The following is a 19,482-nucleotide window of genomic DNA, read 5'->3' on the forward strand; positions in this document are numbered from 1 at the left end:
CACAGTACCCGCCCCTGCTAAAAAACACCTTCAACTACTAATTAAGGTGTAATGGACAATTTTCACAAATATTCTGTAAAATATGTAGAACAAAAACATATTATATATAATATATATATATATATATATATATATATATATATATATATATATATATATATATATATATATATATATATACAGTACAGGCCAAAAGTTTGGACACACCTTCTCATTCAAAGAGTTTTCTTTATTTTCATGACTATGAAAATTGTAGAGTCACACTGAAGGCATCAAGGGCTATTTGACCAAGAAGGAGAGTGATGGGGTGCTGCGCCAGATGACCTGGCCTCCACAGTCACCGGACCTGAACCCAATCAAGATGGTTTAGGGGTGAGCTGGACCGCAGAGTGAAGGCAAAAGGGCCAACAAGTGCCAAGCATCTCTCGGGGGACTCCTTCAAGACTGTTGGAAGACCATTTCAGGTGACTCTTGAAGCTCATCAAGAGAATGCCAAGAGTGTGCAAAGCAGTAATCAAAGCAAAAGGTGGCTACTTTGAAGAACCTAGAATATGACATTTTTCAGTTGTTTCACCCTTTTTTGTTATGTATATAATTCCATATATAATTCCACATGTGTTAATTCATAGTTTTGATGCCTTCAGTGTGAATCTACAATTTTCATAGTCATGAAAATAAAGAAAACTCTTTGAATGAGAAGGTGTGTCCAAACTTTTGGTCTGTACACACACAAAATGTATGACTATAAAGGGGATAAAGTTGAAGGCAGAATATACTTGGTTCTGGCTTATATACATTATGATCAAAATCAATCAAGTAAATTATGTGACCAGTCAAATATTTTATCAACTATGATCAAATCATTGCTGACTCACTGTCCAAAGTCTTGAGAATCATGTTACTGTGGAGTTTCATTGGATTTCCATTGGTTTCCTCTGTCATTGCCCAAAAACATGCAAGTCGATTGGTAGGCTCTGGTAGATTAGTCGCAGTCACACTCTGATTAGCTCCAATAGATTTAACATCCATTTTAGGATTTCTACTGGCTTGCTCACATTGTTTTGGTGATGGAAAACTTTTTTAACATAAAACACAGTTGACACTACTGAGAAGATGAGGTTAGATTTAACCACTGTGCTACCACTTAACTCAGCAATTAATACAGTTAACAGATAATGTCATCAGTCCTAGATGAACCAACAAATTATATCACATATGACAAGACAAAATAGATAACCCTAACTCATACTCTAACACTATAATTCGACAAACTTTATCATCTACATCTTAATGATCTAATAATGCATGAAATGTCAGTAGATTCTAAATATCAAATCAAAATAAAGCTTTAAAAACCAGCTATTTTTACTGCTGTAAGTATTAAAAATAAAAATAGGTTGACATTTTGCAGCGGTTTATATGAGAAACAATGTATGAAAAGTACTACTGTATAAGTAAAAAATTTTCAGAACAGAGCAGGAAAAATTAAAGTAATACCAAAATGTAACACTAGATGGAAGCATTAACTGTATTTAAGATTAAACCTCAGCATGAGATGAGATAACTGCGTATACAATATATATATATATATATATATATATATATATATATATATATATATATATATATATATATATATATATATATATTGTATATGCAGTTTTGCAGTCATTATTCGTTTGGTCATCGCCACTTGGTCACAGTGAATGGGATGTAGCGCCTATTTCTATCAAATCTGTCTGATTGTATATCTAACTTCTGCATCCTTTATAATCTGTGCAAGATGTAAAATTGCCTTTAACACTGTGCATGTTTGCTTCTTTATAAGACTCTCTGTTTAGTAGGCAAATTATACCAATGAAAGAATTCAACAGAGACTGAAATTGTCTATTTATTTCAATACAAGGTTCAGATACATAAATATTTTAAAAGATTTATCTTTTTTTAAATAACTTAAAAATTCAGAATAAAAGGCTATCGTGGTTTCTCACAGTGTCAATAATTCGATAGTTATTCCTATATATTAGCAGAGGAAACATTCTTCAAGACATACAATTAAATCATGACCTTTGGCAGCTAGAAAATTCAGATGACAATATTTCTTTAATTAAACCGGCAATATCTAAGTCAAATGGTTTTGTTCAAATTTGCAAAAATACAAAATTATTGATAGCAAAAAAACAATATTCACCCAGTTACCAGTGACTGTTTGATAAAATCTAGAAAACCTTTATAAAATGATTTGCGACTGGGTGAGTGTTGAATAAAGACCGTCAATATGTCAATACTGTTATGTGCAAATATAAACCGTCACCACTGTATGGTGTGTATCTAAAAGAAGCGGAAAAAAAGGGCAAAGGTGATACCTATATGTATTCCTGTATCAGCTCATATACTAGTGGTAGTAAACAGAAATGCATTTACACTGTATTATTTAAGCATCACTGGCATTATCAGTGTCCTAGACCTCTCTCCTCTGTAAAGGGCACTTGGTTACCAGACTAATATTGGGCTTCAAATTGCATGTGTGCTCAGAATAAGGCCTCTTCTCTACCTTGTTACTCTGTCTGTCCAGCCAGTAGAAAGACACCATAATGTAAAGGCCAGCAGTGGAAACAGACAGACTGCAGAAGAAGAATACGTAGCTGTGTTGCCCAGTAATATCTGCCAACATTCCTGCAAGAGCAAGATCAAATTTAGCATTTCAGCATTCCAAAGAGTATCAATATCAATCTTCGATTTATAAGGCAGAGCAACTGGAAGCCTAAATACATGGTCTTCTAATCTGACTTGAGGTGCTACTGGAAACCTGACAATAACAATGCTGTGTCATTGATGTAGGTGTTTTTTTAAACCACAAGTAAAAGCAGGAATATGCTAGTCTTATTTAATATGAGGAAATCAGAATACAAAAGCTCCCCGCCCCTTATTTTTGACTACGACTGTCATGAGGCAAACAGGAAGTATGATATATTTCCTGACATCAGTGTACTTATAATGGTCGAACATAAACGGAAATTGGTACAACATTTGATGTTGGTCTTTTTTTGGGTCCTATATAATTAACAACTATTATTAACAAATTTCTTCATCTTAATATTTAAGACAAAATATGGCTATACATTTTATCATGCATTTTTTCATATTACTGATTATATTCACTTATATTTGTAGCTCATTACTTGCATTATCTTTACCTTGTTTAATTTTTTTCTATTTAAAGAAATACTCTAAAAAGGAATGCCCCATATAAACGCTGATTGTTATTTACTATATAGTAATTCTGGTATTATTAACAACATATTGGCACACAGTTCTAGAAGGCATACCTCACCTGCTAGAGGTGGACCCAGAAGAAGCATGACACTCTCCATGATGCTGATGAGGCCAAGGGCTGACTGGAAACGACTCATCTCCACCGTCTCCATCAACACAGTGTAAAGTAGTGAGCCCACAATACTCATTGAAGCAGCAAACACCAGCACATATGTCAGAAGTGCATTGAAACTGGTCATGGCAGCACACATACAGTTGCTTAAGCCATTGACCAAGAGGGCAGAGGCAAACACATATACAAAATGATGGCTTCCACGGAAGCGCTTTAGTCCGAAAAGCAGAGCTGCTGTTGGTCTTACCGTTACATTGACCAGACCGAGGACAGCCATAAGCAAAGCAGCTTGCTCCTGCTCTATCCCGTGTGCAGTAGCATATGGCACCAGGTAGATCAGTGGCACTAAAAAACCCAACATCATCCATGACACACCCAAGGCATAGGCAAGAAAGCGTGGGTGGGTGCGTATCAGGTCAACAGCCATATGCCTGCTGAGGAAGAGCACTAGGGATGACAAGGTGCTCTGCAGACGCGTCTTTAGATCATTTTGAGCCTGCTGTGCATTAGTTTTAAGCAGTGGATTTTCTGACTGAATCAGCAGTGCCTTCATGTTTATTTTGGCCTCTAGAGGCCTCATGACCGCCCCACACACACAGCAGTTGAGCACTACTCCACCCAGCACTAGGAAGCTGCCTCGCCAGCCAAACTGCTCCAATAGAAAGTTGGCCAGCAAGGGGAGAGTGCTTAGACCCAGTGCTGTTCCCGTGGAAGACAGGGCACTGGCAAAGGCACGCCGGCGTACAAAGTAATAGCCCACCATTGTGACTGATGGCTGGAAGCATAAACAAAATCCCAGTCCTGTTGGGTGATAAAAACTGACAGAATTATTTTCTGGTATGACATGGGTTTTATATATATATATATATATATATATATATATATATATATATATATATATATATATATATATGTTAAGTATATGGTAAGTATGTTATAAGTTACATGTGAGTAAATTCATTGTGAGTAAATTCATTGTGAGTAAATTCATTACATGTGAGTAAATTCATTGACTAAATACTTATTTTTTCTTAAGAAGAACAATAAATCATATTACTTTACCCAAAATTTTTCAAAGGCCTATGTGTAATTTTTTTCTAAACACTTGACTACTGCTTCAATTCTCCTACATTAAGACAGGTCCTGTCAATTTTTGTTCACTTTTATGCTGACTGGGTGCATAATACAGCAAAATTTTGTGTGTTCATGTTTCTAAAATTTGTTAACATTGGTGTGGAGGGTAATCTTATAGATCTTTTTCATGCCTGTGTTACCTTCTGGCTCACCCTTTTAAATATGTGGTCATACCTAGTCTTACTGTAGTCCCTACTTGCCACTCTGCTCACACTGCACAGTGTTCTTAACTCAGGTGTCCAATCTTTTCCACAAAGGGCGAGTGTGAGTGCAGGTTTTCATTCCAACCAAGCCACAACAGATTCCATCTTTTAGATCTTAATTTTCAATGTACAATCAGTTGTGGCCCTTGTTTGTTCAGATGTTCAGAATGACAACCTACACCCACACCGGCCCTTTATGGGAAATATTGGACACTGCCTTAGCTCTTATGTAACAATAGGGACACCTAATATTTGCCATTTCTCTATCTCTGCCACACTCTCTTCTTTCTGTTTCTTTCTCTGTTGAGCTAACCATGCTCCTGAGGTAACAGTAATTTGTTCAGTTTCTATTTTTTCTGACTGATTTTCTGGATAGAGTACTTTAAAAAAAAAACTCTCAACAGAGTTGTAGGCTGATTTATCTTAAGTTTGTAATCTAGCGCACCAGTGTAGATCTATTCATTGATAGAGACCCAAAGCACTTTTGTATGCCGCTCTGGACAAGGACGTCTGCTAAATGGCATAAATGTAAATGTAAATGGAGACAACTTGGTGCAGCTGAAGATGGTACCACATGAACAACCTAAAGACCGGGAGGTTACTATAGAAGGTTAAAATCAAGAGTTATGAAAACTGTGATTAACATAAACAGTCTGCTACAGTGGATCAAAGCTGCATTTGCCATGAACAGTTTTGTATTCAAGTGCCAATCAGTGAACAGTTTATCTATTTTCAGTAAAGCTGCTTAGGGAAAATATCCATTGTTAAAAGTACAGACTGTTTTGATTATACAGAGGTGCAATTTATAGACACTGTTTGATGCAATCACTTTTTGTCCAATGAGTTTAAATGTTTTAAATGTGACTTCTAATTATAACCACATATTGTCCACATATAATTGTCCACATATTGAGATTTGTGTGCACTCTCTACTATGAATATTAGCACATGCGTATAATGTACATTATGTTATGTGTCACTGACCTGTGATGACTCCAGTGGCAATGTACAAGTCTGCCATGGTTCGAGCGAAAGAGCTGACTACCATCCCTAGACCACTCAGAATCCCACCCACCATTATTGTTGCACGACAACCGAAGCACTCCACGAGAACGCTGCATACAGGGCCTACAGAGAAACATTAGCTTTGTAATACAAACAACAATGGACACAGAGTTATACACAAGACCACGCACACACAAATGCTCAAACCCTGACATGACAATAAGAGTATCTGAATTGCAGATTAACTCTTTTAGCTTCCTCACACATATGGAGATTATCTGAGTAAAATATAATAGATGATGATTGCAGTGGTGGATACAAACACTGTGTACACAGGATTGATGAAAGTCCTTGTTCGTGACTACATAAAGGGAATCTGAGTGTGAACAAGGTTTCCAGGTTTATTTACAATTGTAAAGGTTTGGGCACCCTGGACTTTTTATTTTAACCGCTTCAGCAAATAATTGTAATTTTATAGCTTAGATTGCAAATATTAATGCACAGTCATGTTGAAAATACTTTTAATGAAAAACAATATTGCATGTTCTAAAGCTTTTTTTTAGAATAAAAATTGTGAGCTGCACTTTGATAACTTGGATGGGTTCCCTCTTGAGTCTGGTTCCTCTCAAGGTTTCTTCCTTATGCCATCTCGGGGAGTTTTTCCTTGCCACAGTTGCCACCGGCTTCCTCACCAGGGACAAACTTACTTATAAAGCACATATTCACTTTTAATCACCACATTTTCTGTGTAAAGCTGCTTTGAGACAATGTTCATTGTTAAAAGCGCTATACAAATAAAAATGAATTGAATTGAATTGAATTAAATTAATTTGATGTTATTTTCTATAGTCAGCTGTTTAGATGACCCATTGGTTGCTGATTACTAACACAATATTTGGAAAATTTGGAGTTTTTAATTGTTATGCCCTGATTGGGTCAGTCATGAGCCTAACTAGGTAGTTATCATCTGAGACTTTGTATCTGGAATTATATCCAAAATATTTTGGATATGCCACACTTGCTGTTCTTTGATTTCTGTATGTTTTTAAGTTAATTAAATGAAAATGCAATAAAATTTGCTGAATAATATTCTTTTTTAAATAGTTTGATACAGGTGTTGTGTTTATTTCTGTTCACTTACAAAATCAATAAAATTAGTACTTTCGCTATATTATATTTACAACTATACAGTAGTGAGTTTGAAAAAGAAAAATACACTTATCTCTGAAATTCAAGTAAATTAAATTTTTTTTTCTTTCTGAGTACATTGTCTTCTCCAATTTCTCCTTTATGACATACAGTAAGAAAAAACTATAAACATTCTATAGTGCTATATCTTCTATCAAATAAAACTTGTTTTGGTAACACATTTTCTAATACTCTCAAATGAGTCATGTTTGCTACACTAAACACTACCCCAGTTTAAAATAATGGATATGGCGCTGTGCAGAAAACATTAGCAGATCACCTTTGTTTCTTCAGCACTGGGCCAATGGAAATATACTAAAATATTCTCACGACCTCCTGCCTGGCTCATTTCTATCAGTTGTCAGACTAAATGTGATCCTCCCCCAGGGGGCAAAATAGAAGAATGTCTTTCTTATGCTCAAGTTTCAGTATCTCAACCCATCTAAAAGCAAAACCCTTTCCCCTTTCCACAAGAATGACATTTCTCTAAGATTAAGCTTTCAATGTTCATGCAATAAAGTAATAAATAATGTTCTTTTTAAGTGTTTATTGTAGAATGAGGTATTTTGAGACACTCAGCTGTAGTGAAAGCCATTTTGGGTTTTGACACTTTATTATCCTAGGAATTAATATGAAAATAAATAACACCCTATATATGAATTAATGTGACTCCTTTCCTACCTCCTGCATGCAGTACTGCTGTCATGATGGCTGGCACCCAGGAAGTTTCAGAGTTGCTTGCTTGAAACTCATTTTGCAAATCTGTGTAAAAGATGCCAATGCAGGCGGGGAAGGCGAGTGTGAGTGCCAAGACCAGAATAGTAGCTGTCAGTACAGCCCAGCCCCAGCCTCCATCAGGTGCCAGATGTCCATTTTGTTGTTCTACTTCTTGTTTGTCCTGGTGGTCCTGATACTGCCCTGGCCCCTCATCTGAAGTATGCAGAGAGGAAGTCCCGCTCAATGTCCCAAGGCTTTGGCTAACATCAGTGTTTCTTGCCTGGTGGATGATGGAGCTATTGCTTATTATAGTCTTTGGGGCTTGAGGATCATCTACACCTTCAGTCATTCTGCTTGCCAGATGGGCTTCTGTTATAGCTGCTCTCTGCATGAATAGGGCATAATAAAATGCCAAAATTCTAGTCATTCACAATACCCAAATAATAACTTGAATATCTACAAAAATGTTGATAATAGATAAGTTATATGTCTACAATCCAGCGCTATACATTTCAGTTGGAAAAGTATATTAATAATTTAAATGTATTTGTCATTAATATTTAACTATGTAAAGAAATTAATAACATGTTTTTGCAATTAAATCAACAATGTATGCACACATCAATTCAGCAATTTCATCAAATCAAATCTGAGTCTGAACAGAATCATAAGCAACAAACAGGTTCAGTTTACTTATATCTATAATGGCAATTCCAAATCCAACTGATAGATTCAATCTATGCATTTGTAGGCTGTTGCATTTGATGTCAAAGTCATGACTTAAATTCAGAGATAACTCTAAATATTTGTATTAGTTGTAAATAAATAAATATAAAGTTACAATAGCGATACCTACAGGTAATTCATTTTAAGTGGAAATAACGGTTATAAAAAATAATAAATACAGGAAAACCATACATGGTTGTTAGAAAATGTGTATGATAAAGTTTTCATCCACATCTACAGTGGTGTGAAAAAGTCTTGATTTTTTTTATTTTTTGCATGTTTGTCACACTTTATTGTTTCAGATCATTAAACTAATTTAAATATTAGTAAACAATAACACAAGTGAACACAACATGCAGTTTTTTAAGGAAGGTTTTTATTATTAAGGAAAAAACAAATCCAAAACTACATTGCCCTGTGTGAAAAGCCTTTGTCCCTTAAACCTAATAACTGGTTGGGCCACCGTAAGCAGCAACATCTAATTCAGCCACATTGGAGGGTTTTCGAGCATGAACCATCGTTTTAAGGTCATGCCACAGCATCTCAATAGGATTCAGGTCAGGACTTTAACTAGGCCACTCCAAAGTAATTTTTTTTTTATCTTTAGCCATTTACAGGTTGACTTGCTGGTGTGTTTTGGATCATTGTCCTGCTGCAGAACCCATTTTTCAGCTTCAGCTTGAGGTCATCTCACACAGGGCCATGTAGTTTTGGATTTTGTTTTCCCTCAATAATAAAAACCTTTATTTAAATACTGCATGTTGTATTCACTTGTGTTATATTATACTAATATTTAAATTAGTTTGATAATCTGAAACATTAAAGTGTGACAAACATGCAAAAAAATTCAGAAATCAGGATGGGGGCAAACACTTTTTCACACCACTGTATACTTCCACGGATTATGTTTCCGGACAGTTTCTTTTGCATTGATTGTGAGTTGTTGCCCAGTTTGAGCATGCAACACATAAATATATATAACATAGATAATATAATAACATGCAAAAAACACACTTTTTTATCAAGTGAAGCAAAAACGTGCCTTTGAAAATGGCTTGTCCCTTTTAATAAGCCTCTCTATTCATGATTTTTCGCTCAGCATTGCACTGAAATCAGCACACAGTTTAAACCTCGATAATCTGATTAACCTTTACCTGGTGTGATCATAATCCTTTCTCCATACAATTCGCATTATTATTGCAGTTATTAAAACGGTTTACGAGCGCTGTTATTTGTGGGGGTTTTTTCCTCACTTTCTCCATGGAGCAGCAGGACAAGCCAGCACCTGTTGAATTCTCACCCCAGGGAGTAGATACACAACAGCATCTCCAACACTACGCACAGTCTCTTCTTTTTCCATCTTTAGCTCACTACATATTCAGATATGCAAACAGCAAACGCACAAGATCCCCAGTAGATTTATTGAAATGTGCACTTACAGTCTTACCTGGTGGCCAAAAAACGGCGATGCCTTTCTGCAACATCAACACTGTCTCATCACCTTAGCAGGAAGATGGCATGTGCGCTTGACATAAGGTGGTTCTGGAGACTCCATCCTTTGTGGACTTGCGTGACCCCCTGTGCTGGACCAGGGAACTCCAACACTGAACACACGTACTTGCGTGTACTCTGTAGATTAGAGGTGTGTGTGTGTGTGTGTGTGTGTGTGTGTGTGTGTGTGTGTGTGTGTGTGTGTGTGTTTGGGGGGGGAGCTCGTGACTTCTAAATGATGGCAGAGAATTGCTACGTAACTGAGAGCAGGCGGAAATACACCAGTCAATATAATTACAAAAACTGATTCATATGTTTTTATATTAATATGTTTAATAAATTTGAGCTGTAATAGTTTTGCTCATATAATGCAAGTGCCCCATGCAACACAGTTACAGAAAGCGTTACAGGTTTCGTTTGGTTCCTGTTTATTTTATAATTAATTTGTCATGTTTAGTAGTCTCATTTTGGGCTTTCCATTTATCAGTGTCATTCATTCATTCATTCATTCATTCATTCATTTATTAATTCATTTATCTTTAGGTCTAGTTCCATTGCATTCAGGACAGATACACACTCACAGAAATAAATATATCAGATATTAATGATTTATGATGTTATTAATGATTTATGAAATTATAATGATTTGTAATGTTTAATCAACACCCGTAATAGGCTGTGATAACAACGGAAAAGGTGCCATTTGAAGAATGTACAGATAAATGACAATTCAAGGTGGGGTGGGGGCTTTTCATTTTTATCTTCCCAAATTATTAATGAGGCCTGGTGCCCTGTAGATGGGGACATTGTCATCCAGGATTAGACCATGCCCATCAGAATAGATGGGGACAATTGAAATAAAAATTATTCTAAATGCCCCACACACTGTTGTTCTTTCTTTTTTTTTCACCACTATCCACGTATATGTCATGGCTTACTGAACTAAAATACATTAAATTACATGAAACTATGAATAATGATACAAATGCTCATAAGTGATGTCCAGTAGATTATAAAGACAGTCACACAGAGCTCTACCTTTTTAGCAAAAAGCGAGACAATGCTACAATACATGAAACCTTAAAACCATGAAAAATAGGAAAATTACAGTGCCACAGTGATTAATTATTTTTTTTTATTGCAGTACATATTTTTGTGTGGGCAGAGAGCAGTTTATGAAAAAAAACTATACTGAATATGGCCTACTTTTTGCTGTCAGAACGACCTCAAATCTTTGTTGCATCCAGATTCCACAACATGTTGGAAACGTTCCTCTGAGATTCTGGTCCTTGCTGACATTATTGCATCATACAATTACTGTAGATTTTTCAGGTCCACTTTCATTGCACCTGTGCTACAACATCTCAACAATGTTTCATTGTACACAGATTCAGTGAGTGGGAAGGCCACAGAAGCACACTGAGCTTCATGTTCATGAAACTATACTTCGAGATGATATTTGCTTTATGGCATGGCGCATTACCATGCTGGAAGTGGTTCTTAGAAGATAGCTAAATGGTGGGCATGAAGCGGTGCACACAGTTGCCATCAGTGCTCAAATGGGCTGATAATCTTTTTGTGATGATTGATTGGCATTAATGGGCCCAAAGTGTGGCATGGCAAGAAAACATTCCTTGCACCAGTACACCAACCACAGCAGCCTGGACTGTTGACACAAGCCAGGTCCTGACATCAATATTAAATTGAGCTATTTTGTAGTGCAATACCTGTAGATAATGAAAACCTAACTAGATATGCAACGAGAATACCTGCATTTGTTAGACTTGCACTGATTTCTAATGCGTATTAAAGTGTTATTTTGTATTTATGCCAAGTTATCATCGCAAGTTTATTTTTTTCTACTAGTCCTTGTAGAATGGGACGCTATTTTATGCCTGGCCGCATGATGGCAGTAATGCTCTCTGTTGGTTTTTTTAGTTTAAACTCCCATGAAGAAATGAAACTTAGCTGGTGTTTCCGGTTGCGGCGGCCATCACGCTCCTGTCTTTGCAGCGGCTTGATCTTTGACAAGTAAGGTACGGGTCGTAACTCATTAATATTTATACTAATGGTCGTTTTTTCGTTTATTTGTAAGACATTTTAATCTCCTTTAATTTTTTGACTTACATGTTTGGTGTAACATGAGGCCTTTATCTCGGGTGTGTGATGAATGCGAGCTGAGTTTAATGCTGACCTTGTGCTGTTTGCTTATGACGGGACCTTCAGTTGCTCTCTGCTCATTTCTGCCCGCTTTTTCTACTAATTTACCGTGAAAAGGAATCATATACTTGAGGTTTCTATAAAACCTTAAGGGTAATATAATATTTCTTGAGTTGGCTGGCCTTTGATATTGTCTATAATGTGCTGTTACTGTATCACTTGCATTAACTTGTCTTGATTTAAAGATAAATGCGATTCTTTTGTATATTGAACTTGATATGCAAGCATCATTTATTTCCAGTTCATCTTTATTTATTTAACGAAGGCAATTTGGTTTCAGCATACAAGAATATTATAAGACATAAGGCACTCAAACACAAATATTTACCTTAAATGTAAACTTTATAGTTGAGGGGATAAAGGAATGTGTCAAACAAATTGTTTTACACATTCCTAATACACAACAACAATACATAATACACAGCCTAAATGCCCCTCAGCTATTAGGTTTTTATAGTGGTGCAAACACTGTTCTCTGTACAAGGACATCTAAAATCCATTCTGAAAGACTAAAATCCAACCCAAATTCATTAATAAGCTTCCCAACTTACATATGTGGCTGAATGGTATTGAAAGCAGAAGAAAAATCGGTAAACATTCATTTAGCCAATGTTTTTGGCTTATTCTCTGTATCCTCTATATCTCACTTAGAACTAGATGCAAATTGCAGGAGGTCTAGTGAACAATACATCCTTTGCATAATTTCTCTCTTCCCTACTTTTTCAAAAGATTTCATAACTAAAGATGTATATCACAGGTTTAAAGTCTTCTATTGTCTGTACATTTAGAAACATTTCGACACTGGAATCACTATAGGTCTCTCCCACTGTGCAGGTAATTTTTGTTGTTGAAGAGAAAGAAAAAATATTTTATACAATATTGGTTCTAAATGCTCTGCACATTCCAGCTGTATTGTACCCCCTATATTATCAGATCCAGGTGTTTTCCTGATTGTACACAGTTTAAAAGCCATCACATCACCCACATTAAAAAAGACACAATCATGATCTTGAATTATTCTTGAATTATACATTTTTTAAACCTTCAATTACATTTTTAAAATCATAAGTAGCAAATCCTAATAAAGTTATTAAAAGTATGGCAACAACTTCCCGGTAATTTCTTTTTTTTTTTAGCATATCATACGCTACTGTCTCTCTCTCTTTAAAAGCCCTATTTCTTTTTGATAGAAGAATCTTGAGTGATTTTGTAACCCAGGGGTTGGATATTTCCTAAATGATTTCACAGGTATGAACATATACTCCTGTAGGATATTTTGAAGTGTACTGAATGTTTTTTTTTTTTTTTTTTGGGTCACAAGTATTGAGAAATGACTGCACGACGTGCTGCTGTAAAGGCCATTGACTGGCTGGCCTTTGCTGAGAGGGTACCTCCTAACCAGAGGACGATGTTTAACAACCTGAAGACCCGCAGTGATGCCATTGCTGCTAAGTAAGTGCAACAGTCTATATATTAGCCATGATTATCTAGGATACTATGTTCATTATTAGTGGAAAATAATAAGAATGAATTGATTAACATTAATTAAGTTAATGTTTCCTCTGTTTAAACCAACAGTGTATTATTCGAGTGTGACATCTGTGTTATAATCTTTTCAGACTTGCCTCTTTGCCAGAGAAGCCAGTTTCTATTGACTGGAACCATTACAGGAAAGTAGTAGCTAAACCAGGCATGGTGGATGACTTTGAGAAGAAGGTATGCGCTCTGTAGGTCTTAAAATGTCATAAGATGCATATTACCTTAAAGCTGATAGATGATGAGTCTCTCTTTTGCTTTCATATCTGTTTTGTAGTTTGCTGCTTTGGTAGTTCCTGAGCCAGTGGACACTCAGACAGCAAAGATCAACACACAGGAGCAGGAGGCTGTAAGTAATGCCTGGTTGTATTTAAAGACTACAGGTTTTAACTCATATTTGCATATGAATTACCCATAATGATTTGTTTTCTTGCTCATGTTATTTTGCAGAACAAAAGTGCTGCAGCATACATTGAGGCATCCAAGACTCGCATTTCTCAGTATGAAAAAGAGGTAATCATGGGTTTTGGCGTGTTTATTTTTTTACTTCACTATTGAAACTTGTTTTTGGTTCCTAAACCCCAAGCGAGTCATTTTAACTTATTTTGCTTCTTTCTTCACCTTTTGCAAAGTGTTTAAATCCGGATATCGTACAGCACTTGTGTTTTAGTTTTTTGTGCATCACATGAAGTCTGTAAAATTGACAGCAGCAATTACAAACAGAAAAACACTGTCTAAGGCTGAAATCTATAATGGCTTAATAAATGTATTTCATATGGAACCTGTTTCTCTTAAGGAATCTTAATTATACCAAGACAGTTGATTTTTTTTTTTTTTGGTCATGTATGCTTTTTATATTCAGTTTGTAGTTAGGTTTTATGGATATTAGACAAGCCTGCTGGTGAATCCATGGCAACTAATAGTAGAATAAAGATAAAACTGCCCAGTTGAAGCAAGTGGTAATTAAAATCTTGTTTGAATTTGTCTAACATGTGGTGAAGCCTAGTGTTTTTCTTCAGTGATAACTGGGATTAAAATCAAAGCAAGATGGAAACAATGGTTGTAAAGTTTTGTTTTCCATCTTTATTCACGGTAAAGTCTGATTGGGTGTGTTACCTACAACCTAAGTAGTGCTGTTTTTCTAACCTTATAAGCTGTGGTCAGTGACTGAAGGACAATTTGCAGTGCAATTCTCAGTCTTGGATTACCACATCCTTTCCTGTTAAGGTGTGGTGTGAGCACTGTACAGAGATATTTCCTGTTTGAAATTGAATATTTTAGACATTGGGCTGGTGGATATCTGGTCGATCCTCAAGGAGGAGCTAAAATCTGTGGTTTTGGAATAGAGAAGTCTGGGCTACCTTCTCAGCCTGTTGCCACGACATAGGGGGAGGGGAAGAAAATTACTAATTGTTAAATAATAAAAGAAATGTATGATGCTGTTTAAATCCACCCCTCATCCTTTTCATTTGGTCTTCATAAACTTGATATAAATTAAAAAATAATACTGAAAAGGCAGCACGCATACTGTGGCAGGTTTTTGCTGAACATGTTCTACACTACCCAGAATTCACAGCAGATCCACAGTAGAGCCATTTTAGGGTGGTAATTATAAGCCCCTGTACCTGTACTCCAGTTTCTACCTCGATTGACTTGACAGGATAAAGACGATGGCAGGCGCTGAACTTGTGTCTCGCATCTCAAATAACCCAATGTTCATTTAGGTGGGATGAGAAAATAAAACCGTTTTAGTTTTTTTTTTATATATATATTTCAGGTGGATGCCTAACAGCAGTAAAAGTGGTGTTGACAAATCTTTATTTTAATAAACTAGAGCATGATCTACCATCAAACAATGTAGATATAAGTAACATTGCCATGAAATAATTTGACACTGAAAAAAATCTTATATATTCTGATAATTGAGTGTTGATATTGTAGTGGTTTGATGTGTTTTCAAAATAAGTGTATTATTATTTCATTTGATTCAATACTGTCTTGTGGAGTCTGTGTTAGGATGTGTCTCATATTGTGGCTTTAGTGTATCGTCTTGTTCCTAGTAAGCACCTAGTTAGCAATTTTGACACTGCTGGAACAGATTAGTTGCCAAAACTACAGTGCAGTTATCATGTGTTGTCCTGTAAATAATACTTATTCTTCTTCTGCTTATGATTATTTTTATTAATTTTATAATATGATGATTAACTGATCTACTTTCCTTCTCTACTGACAGCTTGATAAGTTCAAGAACATGATTCCCTTTGACCAGATGACCATTGAAGACCTCAACGAAGCTTTCCCTGAGACCAAGCTGGACAAAGAGAAATATCCATATTGGCCCCACAAGCCTATTTCTGAACTGTAATTTATTAACGATCAATTGTTTAAGTTAATAAAACATTGAATACCGAATTAAATGAATTGTGGTTCAATCTGTAAAAAAGAAAAGGTTTGGTGAGTGGTTCAATACTGTTCTGTATCTGGCTAAACACATTAAATAAATAGTTTAAGTTTTGATGTGCTTTGCATTTGTTTTTCCTTCTTTTGCAAAGTCTGATTGTGAGAGTGCACTGATTCATTTAGATTTACCTATTCTGTACATTCATCACATTTTTTTGTTTAATACAATTATTTGTTTGAATATAATCAATAAAATGTATTGATTAAAATCCGACCGTGAACCAGTTTAGAGAGAATCTTCTGAGTTTTACTAGATAAATAAACTGTTATAATTTACTGATGAGGGTTGAGATTTCCTACAAGGGGGCGCTACTGGCATTTTAACACCTTTTACTATATTCACTAAAACCAGCAGCACTTTATGCACTCTGTCAGTTTTATGTAAGATCCCATGTTTGGTTTCTTTTAAAAGGGAGACCGCATATTAAAATGTGAAAAATTGATAGGTATCTAACATTGAGTCTGGAGAGAAACAAATGAAAAGCTTACAGCACCTGGTATTCCCAGGCGGTCTCCCATCCAAGTACTAACCAGGCCCGACCCTGCTTAGCTTCCGAGATCAGACGAGATCGGGCGTGCTCAGGGTGGTATGGCCGTAAACGAAAAGTAATCGGCAATATCCCTATTTAACGATGAACTGGTTTCTAAAACAGCATGAGGTGTGTCAGGAATATAGGTGACTATAGTAGGTAATGTAATTTGTGTGTGTGTGTGTGTGTGTGTATGTATGTATGTATGTATATATATATATATATATATATATATATATATATATATATATATATATATAAATTACAACTAATGTACGGTAAAAAATAAATAAATAAATAATAATAATAATAATAAAAACGTTTGAAAGCTGTTTTGATCCCAGGCCTATATACTCTGTATTTGTACCAATCACATTTAATTCATACAATGAATCTCATTTAATCTCATCTTACATAATACATTAACCTCCAAATATATTGTAAGGGGTTATAAATTGATTGAATCTTAATTAGGGTTATTTTAAGGCACATACCACCCTGGGAAAGCCCGATCTCGGAAGCTAAGCAGGGTCGGGTCTGGTTAGTACCTGGATGGGAGACCGCCTGGGAATACCAGGTGCTGTAAGCTTTTCATTTGTTTCTCTCCATACTACATTGTCTATTCTGGTAATAGACTGTAATTATAAACATTTATTTAGTTTAATATATATCTAATGGTTAATTAAGCTTATAATTAATCACATTTAAACATTTTGCTGAAAGTGTGACCTTCATTGGAGATTGCATAACAACTTAATGTAAATTGTTGATACATTACTTTATAGTAGCCAATAGGATTTAAAGCACAGTGTTGTTAGGTGACAATTTTATTGTGTGTATATAGGCTAAATATAGATGTGTTTTGTTTGGAGGCTGTTTCAAGTCAAGTCAAGTCAAGAAGCTTTTATTGTCATTTCAATCATATATAGCGGATGCAGTACACAGTGAAATGAAACAACGTTCCTCCAGAACCCAGGTGCTACATAAAACAACATAAAACAACAATCACAGAAACAGAAAAACACAGTGCCAAGAACTAGTGGAAAGATCCTCACCACATAAAGTGCATGTGCGCAACTGGTGCAAACTGTTCAAAAGACAGCACAAGACAGTGCAAGACAAAACAGGACAGTGCAGTACAATACACAATACACAAAATAGATCTGCCAGTAAACCTGTCGTAACAAAATAAGGTGCACAGCAGAAAATGTAAACAGAAAAATGTAAACAGAATTGTGCAATTCAACAATAGCAGCAATCAAAATAAAGTCAACAGTGGCAAAAAAGATGTGGACAGAATATTGTGCAAAAGAACAAATCCCGAAATATGTGCAAAAAACGGCATGTAAACATTTTGTGATTAGTGTGAGTGGTAGTGAATGATGGGTATGCGAAGTGTATGATGTGTGTTGAGTCCGTTTAAGATGTCGGTTAAGTAGAAGTAGTAATAAAAAGCAGAATATTTAAAGGTTTTTATATATATATATATATATATATATATATATATATATATATATATATATATATATATATATATATATAAAATACTTATAAAGGATAAACCTAAAACTCATCTGCTATGGTAAAATTTTGTTGTCCAGCAGGTGGTACTACTAAATAGTTGAATGCCAAAAAGGCATAAGTATTTTCAAAAGCCTAAAAAGTACAAGTGGTCATCTCACTGGCCAGTTACAGTCTGTGCTGCAGAAATAAAATGATTAGAATGCTGATTGTATTGTGTTGGGAGTTCTCAATAAAGCGACAGATTTTCTTGTATCTCTAGACTCCAGAATTCAAGCTGTTGACATCTAACACCAGCTGTTCAAAATGTATTAATAATAAACACTGCATACAGGTAATAAACTATTTTTTCCTTTTTATTCATTTATAGAATGATGGTTCTGGCAATTACAGATTACAGTTTGACTTGGATTGTGTACTGTTTGTGACAATAATGTCTGCATTGTGTTTGCATCTTTTTCTGTAAATGGCATGCAAGTACTCCTTTCCCAAAACCCAAACACAATCGAGTTACTGCACAAAGCCGATAATCTTTATCTTATTTTCCACATGGTCTCACGTGTGACAATGTTGTCAGTCATTCTCCTTTTCCACAATAGCACCTGCTGCTTCATGTGAACACTGATGTGTGTAGAGGGAAAAGCAGAGGCAGTAAAGTGGCTGGAAAGGAACAAAGGCAGATTGATAGAAGAGGAGAAAGGGTTGAACTGCCTGAGGTGCTGCTCACATGGACTGTCAGGTGGGAAGTGTCAGAATAGAACAGGCTATTTGAGTGTCAAATATAGGTTTTTAATTTAATAATAGTTAAATATCATTAAACCCCTCACTGTTCAATTCTTTATTATGACTGGTCAGACGGTGTTGATTAAATTGCTCTTACAGTAGTGCTGATTTAAGAGCAAAATGTATATTAATATTAATGTTTGTTTTAATATATTATTGTTTCCATAGTAACAGAAGTGTTTCGCCTATTGTTGAGATACTGCCAGATCAAATCCTGACAATGCCACAGCTATTTATGGCCACGATTAAAACTGGCCATGCTCTCTGAGTGGGAGGGATGGCATGTTCTTTCTCACATGTCAGTCACAGTGACACCAGACAATTGTGGGAATCTGTGTGCTTATTTATGTGGAAAACAGCAGATAGCACTTTTCTCTGAGTATGTAATGCTTTACTGTGTCGCATCATGAGCAGCAGCTTAAATAAATGCAGCATTTAATCTTCACCTGTTTCAGAGGAAGCATACTTCAGTCTTTACCCAGTACAGAGTAAATAAGACAGTAGTCTTTACTGTTATCAATATTGTAAACAATTAGGTGAAGATCAATTTGATTGTGTGAACATAATTGTTATATGTTTA

General features: G+C 35.6%; 2 protein-coding genes, 1 non-coding gene and 1 pseudogene across 6 annotated transcripts; 2 read left to right on the forward strand and 2 right to left on the reverse strand.

Annotated features, from left to right (window-relative positions):
* Positions 1 to 1,913: 1,913 nt before the first annotated feature.
* Positions 1,914 to 9,978, reverse strand: slc16a5b (solute carrier family 16 member 5b). 3 transcript variants are annotated; one of them, XM_046865558.1, is made up of 5 exons: positions 9,809 to 9,978; positions 7,600 to 8,020; positions 5,710 to 5,853; positions 3,335 to 4,189; positions 1,914 to 2,676 (listed from the first exon to the last, which is right to left on the reverse strand). In XM_046865558.1, the coding sequence occupies exons 2-5, from the start codon at positions 7,982 to 7,984 to the stop codon at positions 2,462 to 2,464; spliced, it is 1,599 nt and encodes a 532-aa protein (XP_046721514.1). In that variant the 5' UTR covers positions 7,985 to 8,020; positions 9,809 to 9,978; the 3' UTR covers positions 1,914 to 2,461. The 3 variants fall into 3 exon arrangements, with proteins under 3 accessions (XP_046721514.1, XP_046721513.1, XP_046721516.1); XM_046865557.1 differs by having other exon boundaries at positions 9,801 to 9,978; XM_046865560.1 differs by lacking the exon at positions 9,809 to 9,978 and adding an exon at positions 9,516 to 9,643.
* A 1,793-nt stretch (positions 9,979 to 11,771) lies between these two features.
* atp5pd (ATP synthase peripheral stalk subunit d) lies at positions 11,772 to 16,125 on the forward strand. 2 transcript variants are annotated; one of them, XM_046866951.1, is made up of 6 exons: positions 11,772 to 11,888; positions 13,394 to 13,524; positions 13,692 to 13,788; positions 13,886 to 13,957; positions 14,059 to 14,121; positions 15,842 to 16,125. In XM_046866951.1, exons 2-6 carry the CDS (start codon positions 13,403 to 13,405, stop codon positions 15,971 to 15,973), a joined length of 486 nt encoding a protein of 161 aa, XP_046722907.1. In that variant the 5' UTR covers positions 11,772 to 11,888; positions 13,394 to 13,402; the 3' UTR covers positions 15,974 to 16,125. The 2 variants fall into 2 exon arrangements, with proteins under 2 accessions (XP_046722907.1, XP_046722908.1); XM_046866952.1 differs by having other exon boundaries at positions 11,778 to 11,883.
* Positions 16,126 to 16,550: 425 nt separating this feature from the next.
* On the reverse strand, positions 16,551 to 16,669 carry LOC124397393. The gene has a single exon (XR_006927914.1). It is a non-coding gene; the product is annotated as a 5S ribosomal RNA (ribosomal RNA).
* A 408-nt stretch (positions 16,670 to 17,077) lies between these two features.
* Positions 17,078 to 17,187, forward strand: LOC124397403 (annotated as a pseudogene).
* Positions 17,188 to 19,482: the final 2,295 nt, after the last annotated feature.

The sequence above is a fragment of the Silurus meridionalis genome, chromosome 14 (assembly GCF_014805685.1).
Source record: "Silurus meridionalis isolate SWU-2019-XX chromosome 14, ASM1480568v1, whole genome shotgun sequence".
NCBI lineage: Eukaryota > Metazoa > Chordata > Actinopteri > Siluriformes > Siluridae > Silurus > Silurus meridionalis.

Coding starts and splice junctions, on each gene's coding strand:
- slc16a5b (XM_046865557.1), bottom strand. CDS start 9,845: ATGTTGCAGAAAGGCATCGCCGTTTTTTGGCCACCAGGTAAGACT. Junction 8,021..9,800: donor TTTGGCCACCAGGTAAGACT/GTAAGTGCACAT, acceptor CTATTCATGCAG/AGAGCAGCTATAACAGAAGC. Junction 2,677..3,334: donor TCTGGGTCCACCTCTAGCAG/GTGAGGTATGCC, acceptor TTGCTCTTGCAG/GAATGTTGGCAGATATTACT.
- atp5pd (XM_046866951.1), top strand. CDS start 13,403: ATGACTGCACGACGTGCTGCTGTAAAGGCCATTGACTGGCTGGCCTTT. Junction 13,789..13,885: donor TGGATGACTTTGAGAAGAAG/GTATGCGCTCTG, acceptor TCTGTTTTGTAG/TTTGCTGCTTTGGTAGTTCC. Junction 13,958..14,058: donor ACACACAGGAGCAGGAGGCT/GTAAGTAATGCC, acceptor GTTATTTTGCAG/AACAAAAGTGCTGCAGCATA.